The following is a 21,422-nucleotide window of genomic DNA, read 5'->3' on the forward strand; positions in this document are numbered from 1 at the left end:
TACCGTTTTCAAATTTCAGGGGTATTTTTCTGTATCTGAAAAGCAGTTCCTACCATTATTATATATATGAGCCAGCTTAATAGACTAGAAACAAAATCTTAGATTTCTTTATTCTGGTTGCCTTGAATTTGTTGAATAATATATTTAAAATTTATTTATTATTTTTAAGTTATAAAAATAAATTACAAATAGCTATCCTAACTGTCAGATTTGATTGGACTAGTATATGTTAACATGGAAGCCTGATTTGGCATATATTGCAAAATTCTGGACATCAGAAAATACAGCTACATTTTTGTGACACCTCACATCAGATAACTTGGGAAGTCTTTACTTTATCATAGGCTTAAGATTTTACCTCATTTTTATGGACAGCTTCTACTCTATCTCCAGATCTGTTCTTTCAACATATTTTAATCATATACTTACCTCTAGATTCAAGTCTTACAGAGTTCCCAGGGTAAAATAAGGCATTCACTTTGCTGAATTTTCATCTCTAAAGGGAAGGAGAATAAGAAAAGCAAACACATATGTGGTACTTACTATGGGACAGGCTAAGTGTTTAACATGCATTAACTCACTTAATTCACACAACAATCCTATTCATAAACCCATTTCACAGAGGAAGAAACTGAGTCATAGAAAGGTTAAGTCTTATGCCCAAAGTACCACAGCCCAAGGAGCCAGGATTCAAAGCCAAGCCAAGCAGACTTGCCCCAGAATCTGGTTTTTTAATCACTTTGCTATATTGCTGCTCACAAAAAAATAAAATTAGATAGATGACAGATAGGTAGAGAGAGAGAAACGGTTCTTTTTTGTAGTCATCCTGTTATCTCATTCTACAGTTCTAATAACTATAGGTACAGATTTCTTTTGCTTATGCCTTCTCAATTAGTATACAAACAGTTTGACCAAGTAGAAATCCCCATTTGCAACTAAAGAAATTTAAGAGAAAAAAATTCTGCTAATGCTTTTGAGCCCCTGGTTACGTCATGACTCTCTGCCTTACTTCACTCCCATTAAATATGACATTATAATTAATTCTTATTTTCTTTCTGACTTTGGTCTAAATATTTCTCCTATAAAAAAAAAATTTTCTCCTATAAAATAGTCTTAGTTAATTATAGTTATTGCCAGAACTTCTGATAAAAAACAGTCCCTGACCAAAATACAGTTCCTTCTCACTAGAGGAGAATTTACAGAGGTAGAAAATGCAGCCACCACATTTTGTTCTTTTATCAGGTTCTTTTTCCTTTTAAGATTAAATGTAAAGAGCCTTCTTACACTGTAGTTAAGTCAGAGTTCTGGCTTTGAAATTATACTTTTTTTCAACCTTACCTAGTTCTGTTAGTCCTTATATAACAGAGATAAATGAATGCCCTTTTAAAAGTTTATTAATAATTTCATGTGAAAGCAGAATTGATCGCTAATATTAATCTCTTTCTTGAAAAGGTATAATTCATTAATCCTTTTAGAGATTGACACAGTTTTAATAACAATTTTTAATTTGATTTTTTTCTTAAATATATAAGAGAGAATATGAGGCTGTACATTTGCCTTTTTGGAATAAGATTGTTTATTATAAAAACTGTTCTATGATACTTGGAAAAATACCATTTTTAAACTTCAGGACCTTTTTTTTTTTTCTTTTTTAATATCTTAAAAAAGAAGATTTGCATTAAGACTGCTAGAAACAATAGCTGATGTATATTCGCCTTGTTTTTCTAAAAATATTGTTTCCTCTAATATGCTCCCAAATTCATATTTTTAAAAATAAGCGGTTAAACCTGAAATAATTCCACTATTTGACATCTAAATTTAGAGTAGCTGAGACTTGGATTTGGGAATGATTTGTCCAAGGTCATGTGTAAGAAATGTGTATTTAATTTTCAGGTTAATGCTAAGTCTACAACATTAACTAGTTATATGTTGAATCATTTCTTAAATAAAGACTAAGAAGAATCTGTAGTAGAATTTTTCACTTTTTCATGATCAAAAGTGTTAAGTTTAAGTTAAAACCCAGTTACATTGTATCATATGGTTTCCTTAAAAAGGATTTGAAATTTTCTTTTATCGGGATTTAGAAAATAATTATCCTTAACATTGTGCCTGATATCTGGCCCAAGCCTGAAGTCCCTTTCCTGTGAAATGAGAAGATTACCTGGGGCGACCCAAAACACTCCTAAAGTTCGATGATTTCTCCTGTGAAGATGGGCTGGGGTTGGGAGCACAATCCATAGTAATTCCATCTGCATGTACCACTAGTCCTGACTGACTGCCTTGCTTCTTGATCCTCTAACCTTCAGATAGGGGAACTGCTTTTAGTTACTTAAAGGTAAGAAAGATGGTGACACTGGAAACAAAAACATCAATTATCTGAACTAATGTTTACAAAAGAGAATGTGAGCTCAGTTTTCTTTTATTAAACAGAATTTTTGTTTAACACAGAGGCCTAGATCTTAAAAGTTTGGAGGTCTCCATTAGATAACCTTAATAAATGTGCAATGATATTTTTAAATGAAACAAAAGCTAATTCACTGTACTTTTTCCAGACATTCCTGCTACATGAAAATAGTTCTCCTTTGCATTGACTCAGTAATAACAGAGCCAGGTTGCTCAGGGCATTAGCCCTCTACTTGTACATTCCTTACATATCACCCTTACTGTTTTGTAAATTCATGAAAAGTGTATGTTACGATGAATATGTTCTGGATATTCACACTGCTTTTCCTTCGTGAAAACTTTCAACCAAAAAGATACTTATATGTGACAGAACAAGTGTTTTTATGATTGGTGGGTAAAACCTTCCAAATAGGCTAAAAAATATTAATCAGCACGTTTTGCAGACTTTCACTTACTCACCTAAGGGCGTATGATAGTTGGAATCATTGAGAATCAGATTAAAGTTCTTTACATAGTATTTCCAATATTTTATGAAATTCATATTTGACCACAGAACAATATCCTTTTTTTTTTTTTGACATTGAATATTTTCTGCCAGACTGTCTGTGTACTTTCATGAGCACTTACATTCCAGTACCTGCTGGTGGACCACTGAATAGAAGGGTGACAGGATACTTGTTTATTATCTTTCAATGAAAGTAATTAGCCAATTAGCATTTTTAAGTACCCTTAATATCTCTAGCTAGTGCTGTGCTAGTGCAAATGGAGGTAGTACAAACAAGCTACAAGATTATAAGGGTGTTTAAATTCTAGTTGACAACATGAACAAGAGTCTGGAGCACAGAGGTCAGTTTGGTGCATTTGTATTAGGCCAGTAGAATGGGCCAGTCCCTGTGTGAGGCATGGTGACCCACCAGTTAATAAGACATGATCCCTGCCCTCAGTGAATTTCACCTAGTTGTGGTTCCTGGCTTTAAGAATCAGATGAAAACAAATGCTTACATTGTCATGAGGCTTTGGAGGCCATTCAGAAACTTCAGGGGCTGGCAAATGAGTTTAGAATGATGAACCCTAAAAGGACAAGCTGTAACTGAGATGAGAGTGAAGTTCAATCTGAGATTCAGACAGGTTTAAAAAAATTAAAACATTTCTTTGGGGAATGATTTATCCATCTGTTGATCAATCTAGACATCTGTAATTATGCTAATTTTACACTATTTCCAGTTAGGTTTCAAAAACAATTTTAATCATGCCACCCATGCTTAAAAACCTTAAAAAAAACCAAACCCATTGCTGTTGAGTCAATTCCAGCTCGTAGCGACCCTAAAGGACAGAGTAGAACTGCCCCATTGGGTTTCCAAGGAGCAGCTGATAGATTCAAACTGCCAACCTTTGGGTTAGCAGCCACAGCTTTTAACCACTATACTACCAGGGTTTCCTAAAACACCTTCAATGGGTCCCAATTGCCAGTAGCAGCAATTTGCGACCTTTTACCTATTATGACAAGTGTAATAGATGATGGACACTATTCAAGTGAGCAGCCCGTTCACATCCACTGCTGTGCCCAGGATTATTTGCAAATTCAGGCATGCCAGCTCTAACTCTGCCCCCTGCTCTCCAGCTCAAGAAGCCGTATCAAGATACATGTGAGCGAGAACGACGTTCTCATGTGCTCTATTTCAAAAGTAAATTATTCCTAACTTCTGTGCTTCCCTGCTACTAATGAAGTACTTGCAGCATGCCTCAAAATTAATCATAATATAAATCAAGACAGTGTTAAATTCAGACTCCTTCATGTGGTATACATTTTCTAGCCTGGCTCTCAGCTAGATCTCAAGGTCAGCTAATCCTTTCTCCTCCTCCCCCACTCCCACCTGACTTAAACACCTGACATACACAGGTATTATTTCCAGACTACTTAAAGACTTGAAACACATTCTGCAATTATAAACATCTTTGGTTTTGTTCATTCTGACAGAAATATTCTCTGCAAAACTTTTTTTTCTTTATTTCACCACTCTGAACCCCCACTTACCCTTTTCGTGCAAACACAAATGTCTGCTCCTCTGGGCAATCTCCCACAGTCTGACCTTAACCCCACCCTATCCCAGCCCAGACTCAGGAAGGATTAGGGGGCCCTCCCCTGTGTTCCTGCACCACTGCACTGCTTTGTGTCCTAAGTGTTTGTTTCCTGTCTTTTCCTCGTTGTATCTTGTGAGTTCATCAAAGCCGCAAAGCAGGTTTTATTTCTTTGTGTTCCCAGAATCTAGCATGGTGCCTATGGAGGAATGTTTGTTGAAGATGCCTCAGCAAAGGTTGTAGACAGAATGGATCTAGGCATCCTACTGATTCTATGTTTTATTGATTTTTATTAAAGCAAAAAAGTCACTGTTCAAAGGTGAAAACATTTTGAGTGAAAATGTACTTTTTCCTTTTGTACAGTTGAGAGAATTATTTTAAAGTGCTTATTCTCACACCAGCACATTCGCAAGTTTTCAGGAGCTGATTGTAGAAGCCCTGTGCCTCCCTTTCTCCTATCTTTAATGCCTGTCTTTGAGGATTTCACTGCATGTTGCCACATCCTCCATAGGATAGGAAGGTGAAATGAAACTCAGGTTACTGCTTTTCTGCTTCTCAGCGTGTCTGTTGAAGTATTTGAGGGAGAAAGAAATATTGAAACTGATACAATAGGTTCCCAGGTTATCTTTATAACTGTGTATCCTCACCTCCATACATGATTAGCTATTGTTTTGTTTTAACTTGGTGGTCTGGATCATCCCACCTCTTTATTTCTAAGCATGTTTATAAAAGGGATCAACACAAATGAACCCAGGTATTTTCTGAGGTTTATTCAGATCAAAAATGAGGATAATTTGGAAATCACCACTCTGTCTCAGAGCTCTGTGATTGTTTTCTTTCGTGTTAAACAGTGAAAGAAAGTGTCTTCCCACTCTCACTCGCTCTTTCAGGATCACTGAAATTAGGAGAAATGAGACTGATGTTACTCAGTTCTTTGTAAAAGGAATAATTAATGATTTGTATAGAATATCAAAAAAAAACCAAACCCTTTGCTGCTGAGTTGATTCCAACTCATAGCAACCCTATAGGACAGAATAGAACTGCCCCATAGGGTTTCCAAGGAGTGGCTGTTGGGTTCGAACTGCTGACCATTTGGTTAGCAGCCAAGCTCTTAACCACTACGCCACCAGGGCCCTGACTTGTAATAGGATCAGTGTATATTGATCTAGAATTTATGTAAGAGTCAGAGAGATGATAGGTAGGTAGATAGAATAGCAAATTGGCAGAATTATCAGCTATATTTATTGTTTATTTACATTTAACAACACACAGGATTGCCTTGAGGTATACCACTTAAAGCTTTGTTTTAAAATGAAGGCATCCATTTTGCTATATTTTCCAAAGATACTAATTTAAAATTAGAATCTTATCAAGAAGCAGACAGGTCTCCTATTTGCTCTTCAACGCCTTAAGGATAAGCTGGTTTTCACAGGCATGTAATAAACAGGAAAAAAGTGCGTATAGTTCCAAGACAAGTTCGCAGTCACTAATTTTATTTCATAGCTCAGGAAGCTCCTTGGCATGTGCATGTGGTATATTTTATCTGGAGCACTGCTTGATTTTTTTTAAAAAATACCTTTGCATCTAGTGATGTTACTGCATGAGCTGCTAATAACCATTGTGAATCTTCGTGAGATTATGCCAGTTTTCCTTTTTTAAACTAAATATATGGGTTTATCTTTTAGATTTCCATGTAGAAGAGGCACTGGATTGGCCTGGAGTATACTTGCTACCAGGCCAGGTTTCTGGGGTGGCTCTGGACCCTGAGAACAACCTGGTGATTTTCCACAGAGGTGACCATGTCTGGGATGGAAAGTAAGTAAGAATTTTTCCTTCAAAGAGTAAGTAAAAATAAAAAGAGTGTGTATTACTTTTCATTAAATTAAGAGTAATGGTGAGAGAACTATAAAAGTTCTTTTGGCACTTGATTTTTGTGAGCAAAATCATATTTGTTCTTTTAGTGTATGACTGTTCCCAGTAGCAGGGAGGAAGTCTTGTGCATTTTACAACAATTCTTGTAGTTTTACCAACTAGTTTATGGAAAGAAAACAATAACAATTTGTGATTCTGCCTACTAAATATTTGGCCCCTCCTACCAAGAAACTACTTTCACATCTCTAAGGGAAACAGTATTTATGGCAATTTTAGTCAATACATTGCTGAAGAATTTAAAGGCGTCAAAGTGCATTATGATAAGCAGTCAACTAGGGATGGTTACTGGTTGACCATAAAATAAACCACTTTGTTATTTGTGCGGACTGGGTGCAGAAGGATTCTCCTTTTCATCAGACTCTCCATGGCAGTGACACAATTCATCTTCTGGAGATCATGGTTGGAGCAGTTTGGCCACCACCTGTGTAAAAATAGTGTCTTGACCTACATATTTTACCAGAGATTAATTTTATTACTCAAATTTGCTCTTTTCATGAGCATCAGAGACTTAAGAATAACACTAAACCACTTGCCGTCGAGTTGACTCTGACTTACTGCCAACCGTGTGTATGTCAGAGTAGAACCTCTATAAGGTTTTCTTTTTTTTTCTTTATTTTATTGTGCTTTAGGTGAAAGTTTACAGTGCAAATTAGTTTCTTATTTAAAAATTTATATTCAAGTTGTTTTGTGCCATTGGTTGCAATTCCCACATTGACTCAGCACTCTCCCCCTTTCCCTTTCCACCTTGATTCCCAAGGTCCATTTGTCTGATTTTCCTCTCCCCCTTTCCCTTTCCACCTTGATTCCCAAGGTCCATTTGTCTGATTTTCCTCTCCCCCTTTCCCTTTCCACCTTGATTCCCAAGGTCAGTTTGTCTGATTTTCCCATCCCTTCATGCCTTCTGGTCTTTGCTTTTGGACAGGTGTTGCCCATTTGGTCTCCTTTACTTGATTGAACTAAGAAGCATATCCCTCACATGTGTTATTGTTTGGTGTATAAACCTGTCTAATCTTTGGCTGAAAGGGTGGACTTTGGGAGTACATTCAGTTCTGAGTTAGCTGGGTGTCCAGGGGCCACAGCCTTGGGGGTTCCTCCACTTTTTGTCAGACAAATAAATCTGGTCTTTTTTTTTTTTTTTTTTTTAATTTCGCTCTACATTTTTCTCTTGTACTGCCCAGGACCATATATTGTGATCCCTGTCAGAGTGGTCTGTGGTGACAGCCAGACACCATCTAGTTCTTCTTGGCTCAGGCTAATGGAAGCTGTGGTTCATGTGGTCTGTTAATTCTCTGGACTAATACCTTCCTGTCTTCAGTTTTCTTCATTCTCCTTTGCTCTCAGATGGCTGCTTGCAAACTTTTAAGATCTTGGACACTACTTACCAAAATAGGATATAGAACATTTTCCTTATGAACTATGTTATGTCAAATGACCTAGATGTCCCTCAAGACAATGATCCTCAGCCCTCAGCCCCAGTAATCCTGCCCCTTGAGGTGTTTGGATGTGTCTAGGAAGCTTCTATGACTTTGCCTTGGTCAAGTTGTTCTGACTTCCCCTTTGTTGTGTGTTGTCTTTTCCTTCACCAAAGTTACCACTTGTCTGCTATCTAGTTATGATTTCCCCTCCCCATCCCTCTCTTCGTTACCTCTCCCCTCCCTCATAACCATCAAAAAAATTTTTTTTTTCCTGCTTATAAACCTTTACTGGGGGTTTTATAATCCTGGTCTCATGCAATATTTAAGAAAAAAAAATGACTTATTTCACTCAGCATAATGCTGTTGGGGTTCACCATGTTGTGAGAAGTTTCACATATTCATCAATGTTCTGCATCGCTGTTATGTAGTATTCCATTGTGTGTATGTACCATAATTTGTTTATCCGTTCATCTGTTGATGGACACGTAGGTTGTTTTCCATTTTTTTGCTATTGTGAATAGTGCTGCAGTGAATGTGGGTGTGCATATGTCTATTCGTGTGATGGCTCTTTTTCCTCTAGGGTGTGTTCCTAGGAGTGGCATTCCTGGTTCACATGATATTTCTCTTTCTAGCGTTTTAAGGAGGTACCATATCTTTTTCCATAATGGTTGTACCATTTTACAGCAGTGCATAAGAGTTTCAACATCCCCACAACCTCTCCAAAATTTGTTACTTTTTTTTTTCTCATTAGTGCCATAATGTCAGGGTGAGATGGTATCTCAGTGTAGTTTTGATTTGCATTTCTTTAATGGCTAATGATCACAAGCATTTCCTTATATGTCCCTTAGCCTCCTGAATGTCTTCTTTGGTGAATTGTCTGTTTATATCCTTTGCTCCTTTTTTAATTGGATTATTTGTCTTTTTGTTGCGGTGTCGAAGTGTCCTCTAGATTTTAGAGATTAGACTCTTGTCAGATATGTTGTAGTCAAAAAATGTTTTCCCAATCTGTAGGTTCTCTTTTTACTCTTTTGGTGAAGTCTTTGGATAAGCATAAGTGTTTAATTTTTAGGAGCTCCTGTTATCCATTTTATCTACTGGTGTTGTAAGTTGTGGTTTATGTTCTATTTATGCCATGTATTAGGACCCCTAGAATTGTCCCTATTTTTTCTTCCATGGTCTTTATAGTTTTAGGTTTTATATTTAGTTCTTTGATGCATTTTCAGTTAGTTTTTGTATATGGTGTGAAGTATGGGTCCTGTTTCATTTTTTTACAGATGGACATCCAGTTTTCCCAGAACCGTTTGTTAAAAAATGCTGTGTTTTTCCCCATTTATGGACTTTGGTTTACATTTGGGTTCTCAGTTCTCTTCCATTAGTCTATGTGTCCGTCATTGTACAAGAACCAGGCTGTTTTGACTACTGTGGCCGTATAGTAGATTCTGAGATCAGGTAGTGTGAGGCCTCCTACTTTGTTCTTCTTCTTCAGTAACGGTTTGCTTATCTGGGGCCTCTTTCCTTTCCATATAAAGTTAATGATTAGTTTTTTTCCATCTCGTTAAAGAATGCTGTTGGTATTTGGATCAGAATTGCATTGTATTTGTAGATTGGTTTGGGCAGAATTGCAGTTTCACAGTGTTGAGTCTTCCTATCCATTAGCACAGTGTTTTCTCATTTTTGTAGGTCTCTATTGGTTTCTTGCCTTGGTGCTTTGTAGTTTTCTTTGTATAGGCCTTTTACATCCCTGGTTAGATTTATTCTTAAGAATTTTATCTTTTTAGGGGTTATTATTAATGCCATTGTTTTTGTGATTTCCTTTTCAAAGTTCTCTCTGTTGGTGTATAAGAATCCAACTAATTTTTGCATGCTGGTCTTATATTCTGCTACTCTGCTGAACCTTTCTATTAGTTCCAGTAATTTTCTTGTGGAATCTTTGGGGTTCTGTATGTATAGGATCATATCATCTGTGAATAGGGATACTTTTATTTCTTTCCTTTCTAGTTTGGACACCCTTTATTTCTTTTTCTTGCCTTATTGCTCTAGCCAGCACGGTGTTAAATAGGAGTGGTGATAAAGGGCATCCTTGTCTTATTCCTTTTCTCAGGGGGAATGCTTTCAATCTCTCTCCATTGAGAATGATGTTGGCTATTGGTTTTGTATAGATGCCCTTTATTATGTTGAGGCATTTCCCTTCTATTCCTATTTTACTGAGAGATTTTATCAGGAATGGGTATTAGACCTTGTCAAATGCCTTTTCTGCATCAAGTGACAAGGTCGTGTGGTTCTTCTATTTTGTTCTATTTATGTGGTAGATTACACTGATTAATTGTCTGATGTTGAACCATCCTTACATACCTGGAAATCTCAATTGATAGTAGTGTATTATTTTTTTGATTTGACACTGTATTCTATAGAATAGAATTTTGTTGAGAGTTTTTGCATCATGAGAGATATTGGTCTGTATTTTTCTTTTTTTGTGGCATCTTTGCCTGATTTGGGTATCAGGGTTATGCTGTCTTCATAGAATGAATTTGCGAGTATTCCTTACTTTTCTATGTTCTGAAATAGTTTTAGTAGTACTGGTGGGAGCGCTTCTCTGAATGTTTGGTAGAATTTTCCGGTGAAGCCGTCCAGGCCAGGGCTTTTTGTTGTTGTTGAAAGTTTATTACCTCTTAGATCTCTTCTCTAATGATAGGTCAGTTCAGTTTTCTATCTCAGTTTGGTTAATTTAGGTAGTAGGTGTTTATAGAAATCTGATCATTTCTTCCAGGTTCTCAAAAAATTTGTTAGAGCACAGTTTTTCATAGCATTCTGTTATGATCCTTTTTATTTCAGTTGGGTCTGTTGTAATGTCCGCCATCTCATTTCTTATTTGGGTTATTTGCTTCCTCTCCTGCTTTTGTTTTGTCAGTTTGGCCAGTGGTTTGTTGATTTCATTGATCTTTTCAAAGAGCCAACTTTTGGTCTTGTTGATTCTATTGTTTTCTACTCTCTATTTCATTTATTTCTGTTCTAATCTGTATTATTTCCTTCCTTCTGGTGCCGGTGGGCTTCTTTTGCTTTTCTTTTTCAATTTGTTGAAGTTGTAGGGCTAATGTTTTGATTTTGGCCCGTTCTTTTTTGAAGTGTGTATTTATTGCTATAAATCAACCTCTGAACACTGCCTCTGCTGGTTTGGGTATGATGTGTTTTCATTCTCTTTTGATTTGGGGAATTTTTTTTATTCCTGCTTTGGTTTCTTCTATTACCCAGTTGTTTTTAAGAAAGGTGTTTTTCAGTTTCCATATATTTGATTTTTTTTTTTCCCTTTCTCTTCCTGTTACAGATTTCTACTTTTATGGCATTGTAATCAGAGAGAATGCTTTGTATTATTCAATTTTTGGATTTTATTGAGGGTTGCTGTGTGACCTAAAATGTGTTCTATTCTGGAGTCTGTTCCCTTGTGTTGGAGAAGAATGTCTACTTTTCTGCGGTTGGGTGGAGTGTTCTATAAAAAACTGTGAGGTCAGGTTGGTTGATTGTGTCCTTTAGATCTCCTGTATCTTTGTTCTTTCTAGATGTTCTGTCCTTTACCGAGAGTAATATGTTGAAGTCTCCTACTATTATTGTGGAACTGTCTGTTTCTCTTTTCAGTGCCATTAGAGTTTGTCTTATGTATTTTGGAGCCCTGTCATTCAGTGCATAGATATTTATTAGGGTTATGTCTTCTTGGTGGATTGTCTCTTTGATCGTTATATAATGTTCTTCTTTGTCTTTTATGGTGGATTTTGTGTTAAAGTCTATTTTATCTGAGATTGGTATTTGCCACTTCTGTTCTTTTTCGGTTACTGTTTGTTTGATGTTTTGTTTTGTTTTGTTTTTTTCCCCTATCCTTAGATTTTTAATACATTTGTGTCTTCATACCTAAGATGTGTCTCTTGTGACAGAATATTTATGGGTATGTTAGTCATCTTGTGTTACTATAACAGAAATACCACAAGTTGATGGCTTTAACAGAGAGAGATTTATTCTCTCACAGTCTAGGAGGCTAGAAGTCCAAATTCAGGGTGCCAGCTCCAGGGGAAGGCTTTCTCTCTCTGTCAACTCTGGGGGAAGGTCCTTGCTATCAATCTTCGCCTGGTCAAGGAGCTTCTCAGTGCAGGGACCCCAGGTCCAAAGGACATGCTGTGCTCATAGTACTTCTTTCTTGGTGGTATGAGATCCCCATGTCTCTCTGCTTGCTTCTCTCTTTTATATCTCAAAAGAGATTGGTTTAAGACCCAACCTGACCTTGTAGATTGAGTCCTACCTCATTAACATACCTGCTGCTAATCCTGCCTCATTAACATCGTAGAGGTAGGATTTACAACACGTAGGAAAATCACATCAGATGACAAAATGGTGGACAATCACACAATGCCAAGAATCATGGTCTAGCCAAATTGACACGTATTTTGGGGGGACAGAATTCAATCCATGATATTCCACCCTTTGGCCCCCCAAAATTCTTGTCCTTGCCACATGTAAAACATATTCACCCCATCATATCATAGCAAAAGTCTTAATTCAACTCCAAGTCCAAAGTCCTAAAACTTCTCTTCATCTGTGAAATCTAGAATACAAGTTATCTGCTTCCAAAGACAATGGTGCAACAGGCAGGCACAAGCTAAATGTTTCCATTACAAATGGGAGAAATTGAAGGGAAAAAAGGGATAACAGATACAAGCAAGTCAGCAGAACATGTTGCATTAGCTCTCAAGGCTTGAAAATAGTCCTCTGTTCTCCAAGACAATTTAGGCAATGGCCCTGCTCTCCAGACTAGGTATTAACCATACTTTTTGGATTCTGAGTAGAGGCCCCTCAGCCCTGGCCTTCAGCTCTACCTTCCAGGCTCACTAGAAAGGCAACTCTACTCCCTTGGCTTTGGGTAGCCCCATTCTCCTAGTCCATTTGAGTGATGACTCCACCCTTTGACAAGCCAGAGGTCGTGGCCATCCCCTCTGAGACCGAGGCAGCTCTGCTTCCTGTGTTCCTTGTCTCTTCAGTTGCTACTTTATGGTTCCTTGGCCTTTCAGCCCCTCAGGACTTGTCACCCACATCTGCCCTACTGGGGCAAGTGTTCCAAAGCTCTTTAACTCCACCGATAAGTACCTATAGGCACCCCATTCTGCCAGTAAACTTCAGCCAGAAGGCACTCAGCTCTCTTGTTCCATGGGTTGGCTCCAGTGCTGTCTTGCACTGATCTCTTGGTTCTGCTGCTGCCATTTCTCTGCTGCTGCTTCTCACCGTCTGTGCCATCTCCAGTGTAACACCTCTCCACGCTTCCAAGTCCTCACCAGAATTGTTTTCGATGACTGTAATTCCACCAACAGTCTCTTCAAGGCAGTCTGGGCTTTTACTCTTAGGCACTTTAAAACTCTTCTAGCCTTCACCCATTCACAGTTTCAAAACCGCTTCTACATTGTAGGTATCTGCTAGAACAGCACCGCGCTCTCTTGGTATCAAATTCTGTCTTGGTTATCTAGTGTTGCTATAACAGAAATTCCACAAGTGGATCTCTTTAACAAAATAAATTTATCCTCTCAGGGTCTAGGAGCCTAGAAGTCCAAATTCAGGGTGCCAGTCCAGGAGAAGCCTTTCTCTCTCTGTCGGCTCTGGGGGAAGCCCCTTGTCATCAATCTTCCCATGGTCAAGGAGCTTCTCAGTGCAGGGGCCCCAGGTCCAAAGGATGGGCTATGCTCCTGTGTTTCTTTCTTGGTGGTATGAGTTCCCCCTGTCTCTCTGCTTACTTCTTTTATATCTCAAAAGAGATTGGTTTAAGACACAAACTAATCTTGTAGATTGAGTGCACCTTATTAGCATAACTGCAGCTCATCCTGCCTCATTAACATCATAGAGGTAGGACTTACAACACATAGGAAAATCACATCTGATAACAAAATGGTGGACAGTCACACAATACTGGGAATCATGGCTTAGCCAAGTTGACACATAGTTTTGGGGAACACAATTCAATCCATGACAATGGGTCTTGTTTTTTTTTTTTATCCATTCTGGCACACAGTCTTTTTACGGGTGCATTTAAGCCATTTGCATTCAGTGGGATTATCGATAGGTATGAGTTTATTGCTGTCATATTATTGTGCTTTTTTTTTTTTTTTTTTTTGTGGTGCTGATGTTTTCTTTGTTCCTCTTACTTTCCTGTGCTAAGTTCCTTTTGTTTGTGGATTTTCTTTTCTTTTGTTATTGTAGATTTTGTGTTTACTGAGTCTTTAGGTTTTTTCTGCTTTTTATTTTGATATGTTTTTTAACCCTCTTTGCAGTTATCTTGGTATTTACCTTTATCTTCCTAAGCTTGAATCAGTGTGTAATACTTGATATTGCCTTGACTTCCGCTCCATTTGAAAGTGCTATATCTACACTATGTATTCCCCCTTTTATTATTTTGATGTTGTCATTTACAGATTGATGTCTCTGTTGGGTGAACTTGTACTGCCAGCCTTTGAGTTAGCACCCAAGCAACTATCTAATAGCCTTGCACTTTCCTCTGGTTTTCCCTTTACCATCTTGCATTCTGTATTCAACTACCTTCTTCTAGGGGTTTTTAGTAAAAATTTCTAACATTTATTGAGTGTTTTCTGTGGGCCTCTCACTGTTCTAATGTGTACATAAATTACCTCACAACAGTTAGTCACTGTTACTATCATCATCATTCACATTTTACAGATGAAGAAACCAAGAGAAGTATTTTGCCTAAAGTTTTACAGTTAAGCAAGTAGCAAAGCCAGATTTCAGTATATTTCCATCTCATTTCTCCACTTTGTGGTACTGCCCCTTATAGGATTGTAAGCACATCTTAGAATTCACATGATAGTATGTTTTTTGTTTGTTTGTTTGTTTTTATGGAGGGTAATCTGCTTTTTTTTATCTCTTTTCTTTCTTTTTTTTTGTGCTTTAGGTGAAAGTTTGTAGCTCAAGCTAATTTCTCGTTCAAAAATTTATACACATATTGTTTTGTGACATTGGTTGCAGTCCCCACAATGTGAGAGCACACCCCGCCCCCCAACCTGCATTCCCTATTTCCGTTCGTGCTGTTGCTGCCCCATCCTACCTTCTCATCCTGATTTTGGACAGGAGCTGCCCATTTGGTCTCATATATTTGATTGAAGTAAGATGCATGTTCCTCACATGTGTTATTTTTTTATTTTATAGGCCTGTCTAGTCTTTGTGTGAAAAGTAGGCTTCTGGAATGGCTTCAGTTCTTGGTTAGCAGATTATCCAGGGGCCATAATTTCAGGGGTTCCTCCAGTCTCTGTCAGACCAGTAAGTCTGGTTTTTGCACATGAGTTTGAATTCTTTTCTCATTTTTCTCCTACTCTGCCCAAGATTCTCTGTTGTAATCCCTGTCAGGACAGTCGGTGGTGGTAGGTGGGCACCATCTAGTTCTTCTGGTCTCAGGTTGGTGGATTCTCTGGTTTATGTGGTCCTTTAGTCTTTTGGGCAAGTTTTTCTTGTGTCTTTGATTTTATTCATTCTTCTTTGCTCCAGGTAGGATGGGACCAGTAGATGTATCTTAGATGGCCACTCATAGGCTTTTAAGACTCCAGATGCTACTCACCAAAGTGGGATGTAGAAGACTTTCTTTATAAACTTTGTTATGCCAGTTGACCTAGATGTCCCCTGAGACTATAGTCCCCAGGCCCCAGGCCTAGTCCCTCAAAGTGTTTGGATATGTCTAGGAAACTTTTATTCTTTTGCTTCAGTCCAGTTTTGCTGACTTCCCCTATATCGTCTGTTGTCCTTCCCTTCACCAAAGTTGGCATTTGTCTATCTAGTTAGTGATTTCTTCTTCCCCTCCCTCCAAACCCTCCTAACCATCAAAGAATCCTTTTGTCTGTAAATTTTTTCTTGAGTTCTTATAATTGTGCTCTCATACAATATTTGTCCTTTTGTAACTAACTTATTTCATTCAGCATAATGCTCCCCAGATTCATCCATGTTGTGAGATGTTTCCATATTCATCATTGTTATTTATTGTTGCATAGTATTCCATTGTGTATTTGTACCATAATTTGTTTATCGATTTATCTGCTGATGGGCATTTAGATTGTCTCCGTCTTTTTGCTATTGTGAATAGTGCTGCAGTGAAGACGGGTGTGCATATGTCTATTCCTGTGATGGCTGTTATTTTTCTAGGCTATATTCCTAGGAGTGGGATTGCTGGATCGTATAATATTTCTATTTCTTGCTTTTTAAGGAAGCACCATATCGTCTTCCATAGTGGTTGTACCATTTTACATCCCCACCAACAGTGGTTAAGAGTTCCAATCTCCCCGCAACCTCTGCAACATTTTGTTATTTTGTGTTTTTTGCGGGGGGATGAGATGATGCACATGGTAGTATTCTAAAAAGCTTGCTCCAAAGTTTAGCATGTTATTTTAACTCTAAAATTTAGCACATTATTTTGATTCTCCTGAGTTATAAACATCTATTCATTTTACTACAAATTAACACATGGAGGTAAAATTTTAAATATCTTATCAGTTAAGTCTAATAAATCTCCTTTCAAGCTTGTAACTGTAGGGTTTTATTTGGAAAAAACAAAGGACTGCATATATAGTTCAATTGTTTTTCATACATCTTCAGAGATATTGATTAATCTTATGCTAAATCCACTGTCATACATATATATGTATTTTTTTTTTTTAGTTTTCACTGTGTGGTTGATGAAGGGACTTAATCAACATTTCAAAATAGATCGGTAGCTTTGTTACTGTTTAATTGTCCTTTGCAGTTGTCACCCTTGAAAATGGTATCTTAGAAAGAGATCACTTCAGAGTTCAAAGCAAACAATCGAACTCAGCATTTCTTTCCATGCATCTCTATTACATCATCTTAGTCATTATTGAATATCTAATGGTATTTTAACAAGTGCCTTTAAAGACAAGCTATTACTATTCATTGTAGCATATTCTTCATTTTAATGAATATTGCTTCATTTTATGCATGGATTTCTAGCCACATTTTACAAGACGAGAAAATTACAGCATCATTTTCTCCCATTGATGCTGTTTCAGCTGGCTAAAGCTAAATTGGACAAGGTCCAATTTTCCATTTTAATGTGATATTTATTCGAAATAAGCAGCAGAGGCTCAAAGAGTTTAATAGAGAAAAGAATCAGTAAAGGCCAGGTTGGGGTAGGAGACATAAGACTATGAAACAAGAGCCACATAGGAATATTTTCTGTGGCTTATATGGCAATCCCATGCTGAAGAATTGCTTTTTTCCTGGCATCTAGCTTTCATCCAGATAACCAGTATCATGGGTAAGTAGTTTCATTGCCAAAGCCCTGGTGTGTTTGCCCTGATAAATGGCATCAACAAAGAGGTGTTAAAAATGCAAGACTTCTTCAAAGTAGATATGCTGATTTTGCTCTTTAAATCTCTGTTCTTTCTCCTTCATCTTTATCTTTCAGATGTAAGAATATTTGTTATCTCTCTTTCCTTCTGCCTTTTTGCTATTGCCTGTTGGCCTCTAGCAGCCTTTGCAATCTGTGGTTATGAGGAAATTCTCTTCAGGCACTCCGATCTCTGCTTTCAGCCCCTCTCTGCTTTATTATTCATGAAGAGAATTAGAAGTATATTACTCTGTTGGTTATTCTTTTTGAAAAATAGATTCAGATTTGTGAACTCTGTTCTTTGAACTGTAATACATGACCATCCTTCCTACATATATAAGTCGCATCGTGTAAGATAGGCAAAGTGCATAGATTTTCTTCTTCATTAAAAATCCGAGGATTGTACAAAGAACAAGACAGCACCTTCCTGTAAAATGTACAGTGTGCTGCTGAGAGACAGTGGAAATTAGAAAGACTGGGTGGAAATTGTATTCTTGCTGCTACTACTGTTTGGGTAGAACAGTGAAAAATCTTGTATTAATTTTCCTTGGAATCTTTCCCATCCATATATTTCTAAGCTTCACAAAAGTACATCTCCAAAAGGCCAGGGCTTGTTCTAAATCAAATCTAAGCACTCTATATCCCATACTACTTAGGGAGGTGATCTTTAAGTATCAAAAAAATGCTTGGAGTTAATAATAATCTCTAATTAATACTTAGTGTCCAAAGCTCATTTGATATCATTACACCAACTCTTTTGATCGATATTGTTACCCTTCATTCCTATCTGACAGCTCTGATCAGCCTTACTCTTCTATTTAACCATGCTAAATAAGCATGGCAACCAAATTAATAATAATAAACAACTACTTAACCATCTGAAAGATGTTGTCACTCCTTTTCACAATTTGATTTCCACTTTCCTCCCCTTCTGTCCCTTCCTTCTTCTAGCTGAGATGGAAATGCCTAATACCAGCAGGGCGTAATGAAATTTTAAAGACCCTCTTGTCTGCCCTGGTGTTAGGGTAACATGGCAGCTTGAGCTCTTTAAAGTTTAAATGCCTCCCAGCAAGAGCTGGGTAGCTCTCACCTCAGTAACAGCTGTTCCTAGGTTTCTGTCTTAAAATAACCATCACTATCAAAGGCTTTTATCTTGGCCTTTCTTTCATTTATTACAGCTTTGGTTGGGGTGCTATCATGCAGGACTCAGTCACATGCTTACTTAACTAAACTATTGGTCTGGTCCCTAGTTTTTAGGGTTAGAAGTTGTTTCCTTTAAATTGTTTATCATTTCTTCACATTGAGTTGGAAGGAGTTTGGGAAGTTGTATCACTTTGGATTCTTTCTGTTACTAATAAGGGGAAAACCCAACATAAACTAGCTTAAGAAAAGAGGGAATTTATTAGTTTTTTTTTTTTTAATGATGAAAACATCTAGGGATATGGTAGTCCAAACAATATCATCAATATCCATTTTCAACCCGTTTATCCTGGTTGGCTCCATTCACAGATTCTAATTGAAGATGCCACCCTCCGCCTCCCCCCACCCCCTGCCCCTGCCCCTGCAACTTCAGAATCACATTATCACAACACTAGTCCAAATTGATGATAGGTTGCCTCTATCACTGAATGTATCATTATTGGTAGAGTAATGAAATCCACTTTTTGAAGTAGCTTAACTCTCTTATTCCACCCCTGAAATGTGACAGTGGAGTCAACATCATCTGAAGCAAATAGGCTGAGAGTGGGACTCAGAATGTTGGATCCACTGAAGAAGTGTTGAGTTTCCATTGACACAAAATGGGGACATTGGACATCCAGGACAGCAAATGTCCTCCAGAGAGCTCATTTCCAGTCTTCCACCTAAGATCTCTTCTACAACATCTTCCAGAGATATCCAATGCCTGAACTTTTTCAATGCCAAGAAATTTCCCAGATATAAGACACACCATCCAACTGTGGGGCTAATCTAAATGTTATAAAGTTCTTCATTACATTAAAGCCAAATCTGAGTCCTGTCACTCTACCCTGGTGACAGAGTAATGCAGGATGGATTTACTCCCCTTTTTCCATGTCAATTATTCACATATTGAAGAAAATCTTGTCTTTTCCAGGGGTAAATACCCTCAAGTCCTTTAAGTATTTGTCATGCTGACTTGGTTACTTTCATCTGAAGGCACTCTGGTTTCTCAGCCCTTTAAAAAGTTTGGTCCAGAAGTGGCCACATACCTCATAAATTATCTGATGAGCAATGCAATTACTTCTCTTGACCAGTATTCTAGATCTTCATTAATATAAAAAGTATTTACTTTTTTGCAATCATGTTACTTTGTTGCCTTATGTTTAATTTGTAGTCTACTAAGATCTCCAAATATATTTCATAAAATGGTGCTCAAGTTTTTACAATTTTATACTTACATTAAAAAAAAAAAAAAACAAACTCATTGCCATCAAGTCTATTTGTACTCATAGCCATACTATAGGACAGAGTAGAACTGCCCCATAGGATTTCCAAGGAGCAGCTGGTGTATTCAAACTGCTGACCTTTTGGTTAGTAGACATTTCTTAACTACTACACCACCAGGGCTCCTATACTTAGGTAGTGTCATGGTGCTTTAAAAATACTAAATTCAGGAATTTATTCCAGTCACATTTCACTTCATGGATTTAGCATTGCTTCAATTTACAGGTATTATATTAGTCTTTAATTGTTAACCACAGAATGAGCTGTCTTCCCCAGCTCATATTAGGTCTGTTTGATCAGTGTGCCTTTCCTGTCTTCATAAATGTTGCTCATAAAACGTGAATAGTTCAATGTTTAGTTTGGCAGATTTTGTTCTTAAAGAACTCACATGGTCTTCTAGGAAACTTCTTCACTGCCTCTCTCCCCAAACAGTTCACAAACTATCTCTTCATCAAATGCTTTATGGAATTTTGCCAAGGTTACTGGTCAAAGAATTTCAGAAATACACGAGCTTTCTAACCTCAGAAAAAATCAGTTCAAGCTTTGCCTTGCTAGTTTTCTGGAGCTTCAGTTAAGATATCTGCTTGGGACTCTGCTTATATATCTGCAATTTCTTTCACACTTTAGGATTTAATTGGACCTGGAGAACAAAACTTGAAGTGGCAGAGTGGCCCCTTAATACCTTCATAGCTGAGAGAAAATTGTAAAGAGTTCTACAAAAAGAATATGTCAATATTCTACCCTTCTCTATTTCTTATTATAATTTCCCATTTTACTTGAGCCGTTTTCTTCCAGTTTTATGCCTCTTTTTCTAATTCTTGGTTATGTGACCGTTCTTTCATCTCTTCTGCATATGCTCATTGAATTTCATAACTGGAAGAGGAGATTCTGAGGTACAGGGAGATCAGTACTAGTAAGAGAAAAGCACACTGTTTTTTTAAGACAGGAGACCTGAATTTGAATCTTGGTTACCATTTCCTAGCTTTGAGATCTTCATCAAGAAACTTAAACTCCTTCACAGCTTCCGTTTCTAAAATATAAAGTCTCATACTGTTGAGTAACAAAAGCACTTTGTTAATTGGCTTTGACCTCAGTGGCCTTATTGACACAACAGAGTCCAGCGCTTGGGTACCCTGATACCAAGTTTTGTCTTTTTTCCATCACTGTTCATGGTGTCTCTAGTTCTGAGTCCATCAGGGCACCATGTAATATTGCTGGTTTCTTTGTCTGCCATGTTTATATGTTCAGAAGTGTTTTTAATATAGTATTATTATCAGGAGGGACCAGTCCTAAAGAAGGATATCATGCTTGGTAACACAGGTGGTCAGCAAAAAAGAGGAAGACCCCTCAACAGGATGGATTGACACAGAGGTTGCAACAATGGGCTCAAACATAACAATTGTGAGGATGGCACAGGACGAGGCAGTGTTTCATTCTGTTGTATATAGGGTCGTTAAGAGTCCAGAACCGACTTGATGGCACCTAACAACAACATTAAATCATATTCCATTTATAGTCTCTGGCTTTTGTTTGATACACTTGTTTTCCCACTTGAAAACCTATCGTTCTTCATCTAGCTACTTAATTTATATAACATTAAATTTCACTTCTTTCTTCAGTTGATATTATTTATTTTGTATTCCCTTAATTTTGATTTGATGACACAGAAGTTTCTCTTACTCTAGCTCTTGTGTGTGAACGAAGCAAAGTATATCTTCTCAGCCTTATCTAAACTATTTGATTAGCTGCTAATGTGC

The 21,422-nt window shown here is 37.4% G+C and overlaps 1 protein-coding gene across 15 annotated transcripts in view; it reads left to right on the forward strand.

Moving 5' to 3' along the window:
* The window catches only part of PAM (peptidylglycine alpha-amidating monooxygenase), a 338,792-nt gene that overhangs the window by 289,703 nt on the left and 27,667 nt on the right, over positions 1 to 21,422 (forward strand). For all 15 annotated transcript variants that reach the window (XM_064274462.1, XM_064274460.1, XM_023547920.2 and 12 more), the window contains one exon: positions 6,168 to 6,297. In XM_064274462.1, coding sequence (XP_064130532.1) covers positions 6,168 to 6,297 — 130 coding nt within the window. The remainder of the gene's footprint in view (positions 1 to 6,167; positions 6,298 to 21,422) is intronic.

The sequence above is a fragment of the Loxodonta africana genome, chromosome 2, assembly GCF_030014295.1.
Source record: "Loxodonta africana isolate mLoxAfr1 chromosome 2, mLoxAfr1.hap2, whole genome shotgun sequence".
Taxonomy (NCBI): domain Eukaryota; kingdom Metazoa; phylum Chordata; class Mammalia; order Proboscidea; family Elephantidae; genus Loxodonta; species Loxodonta africana.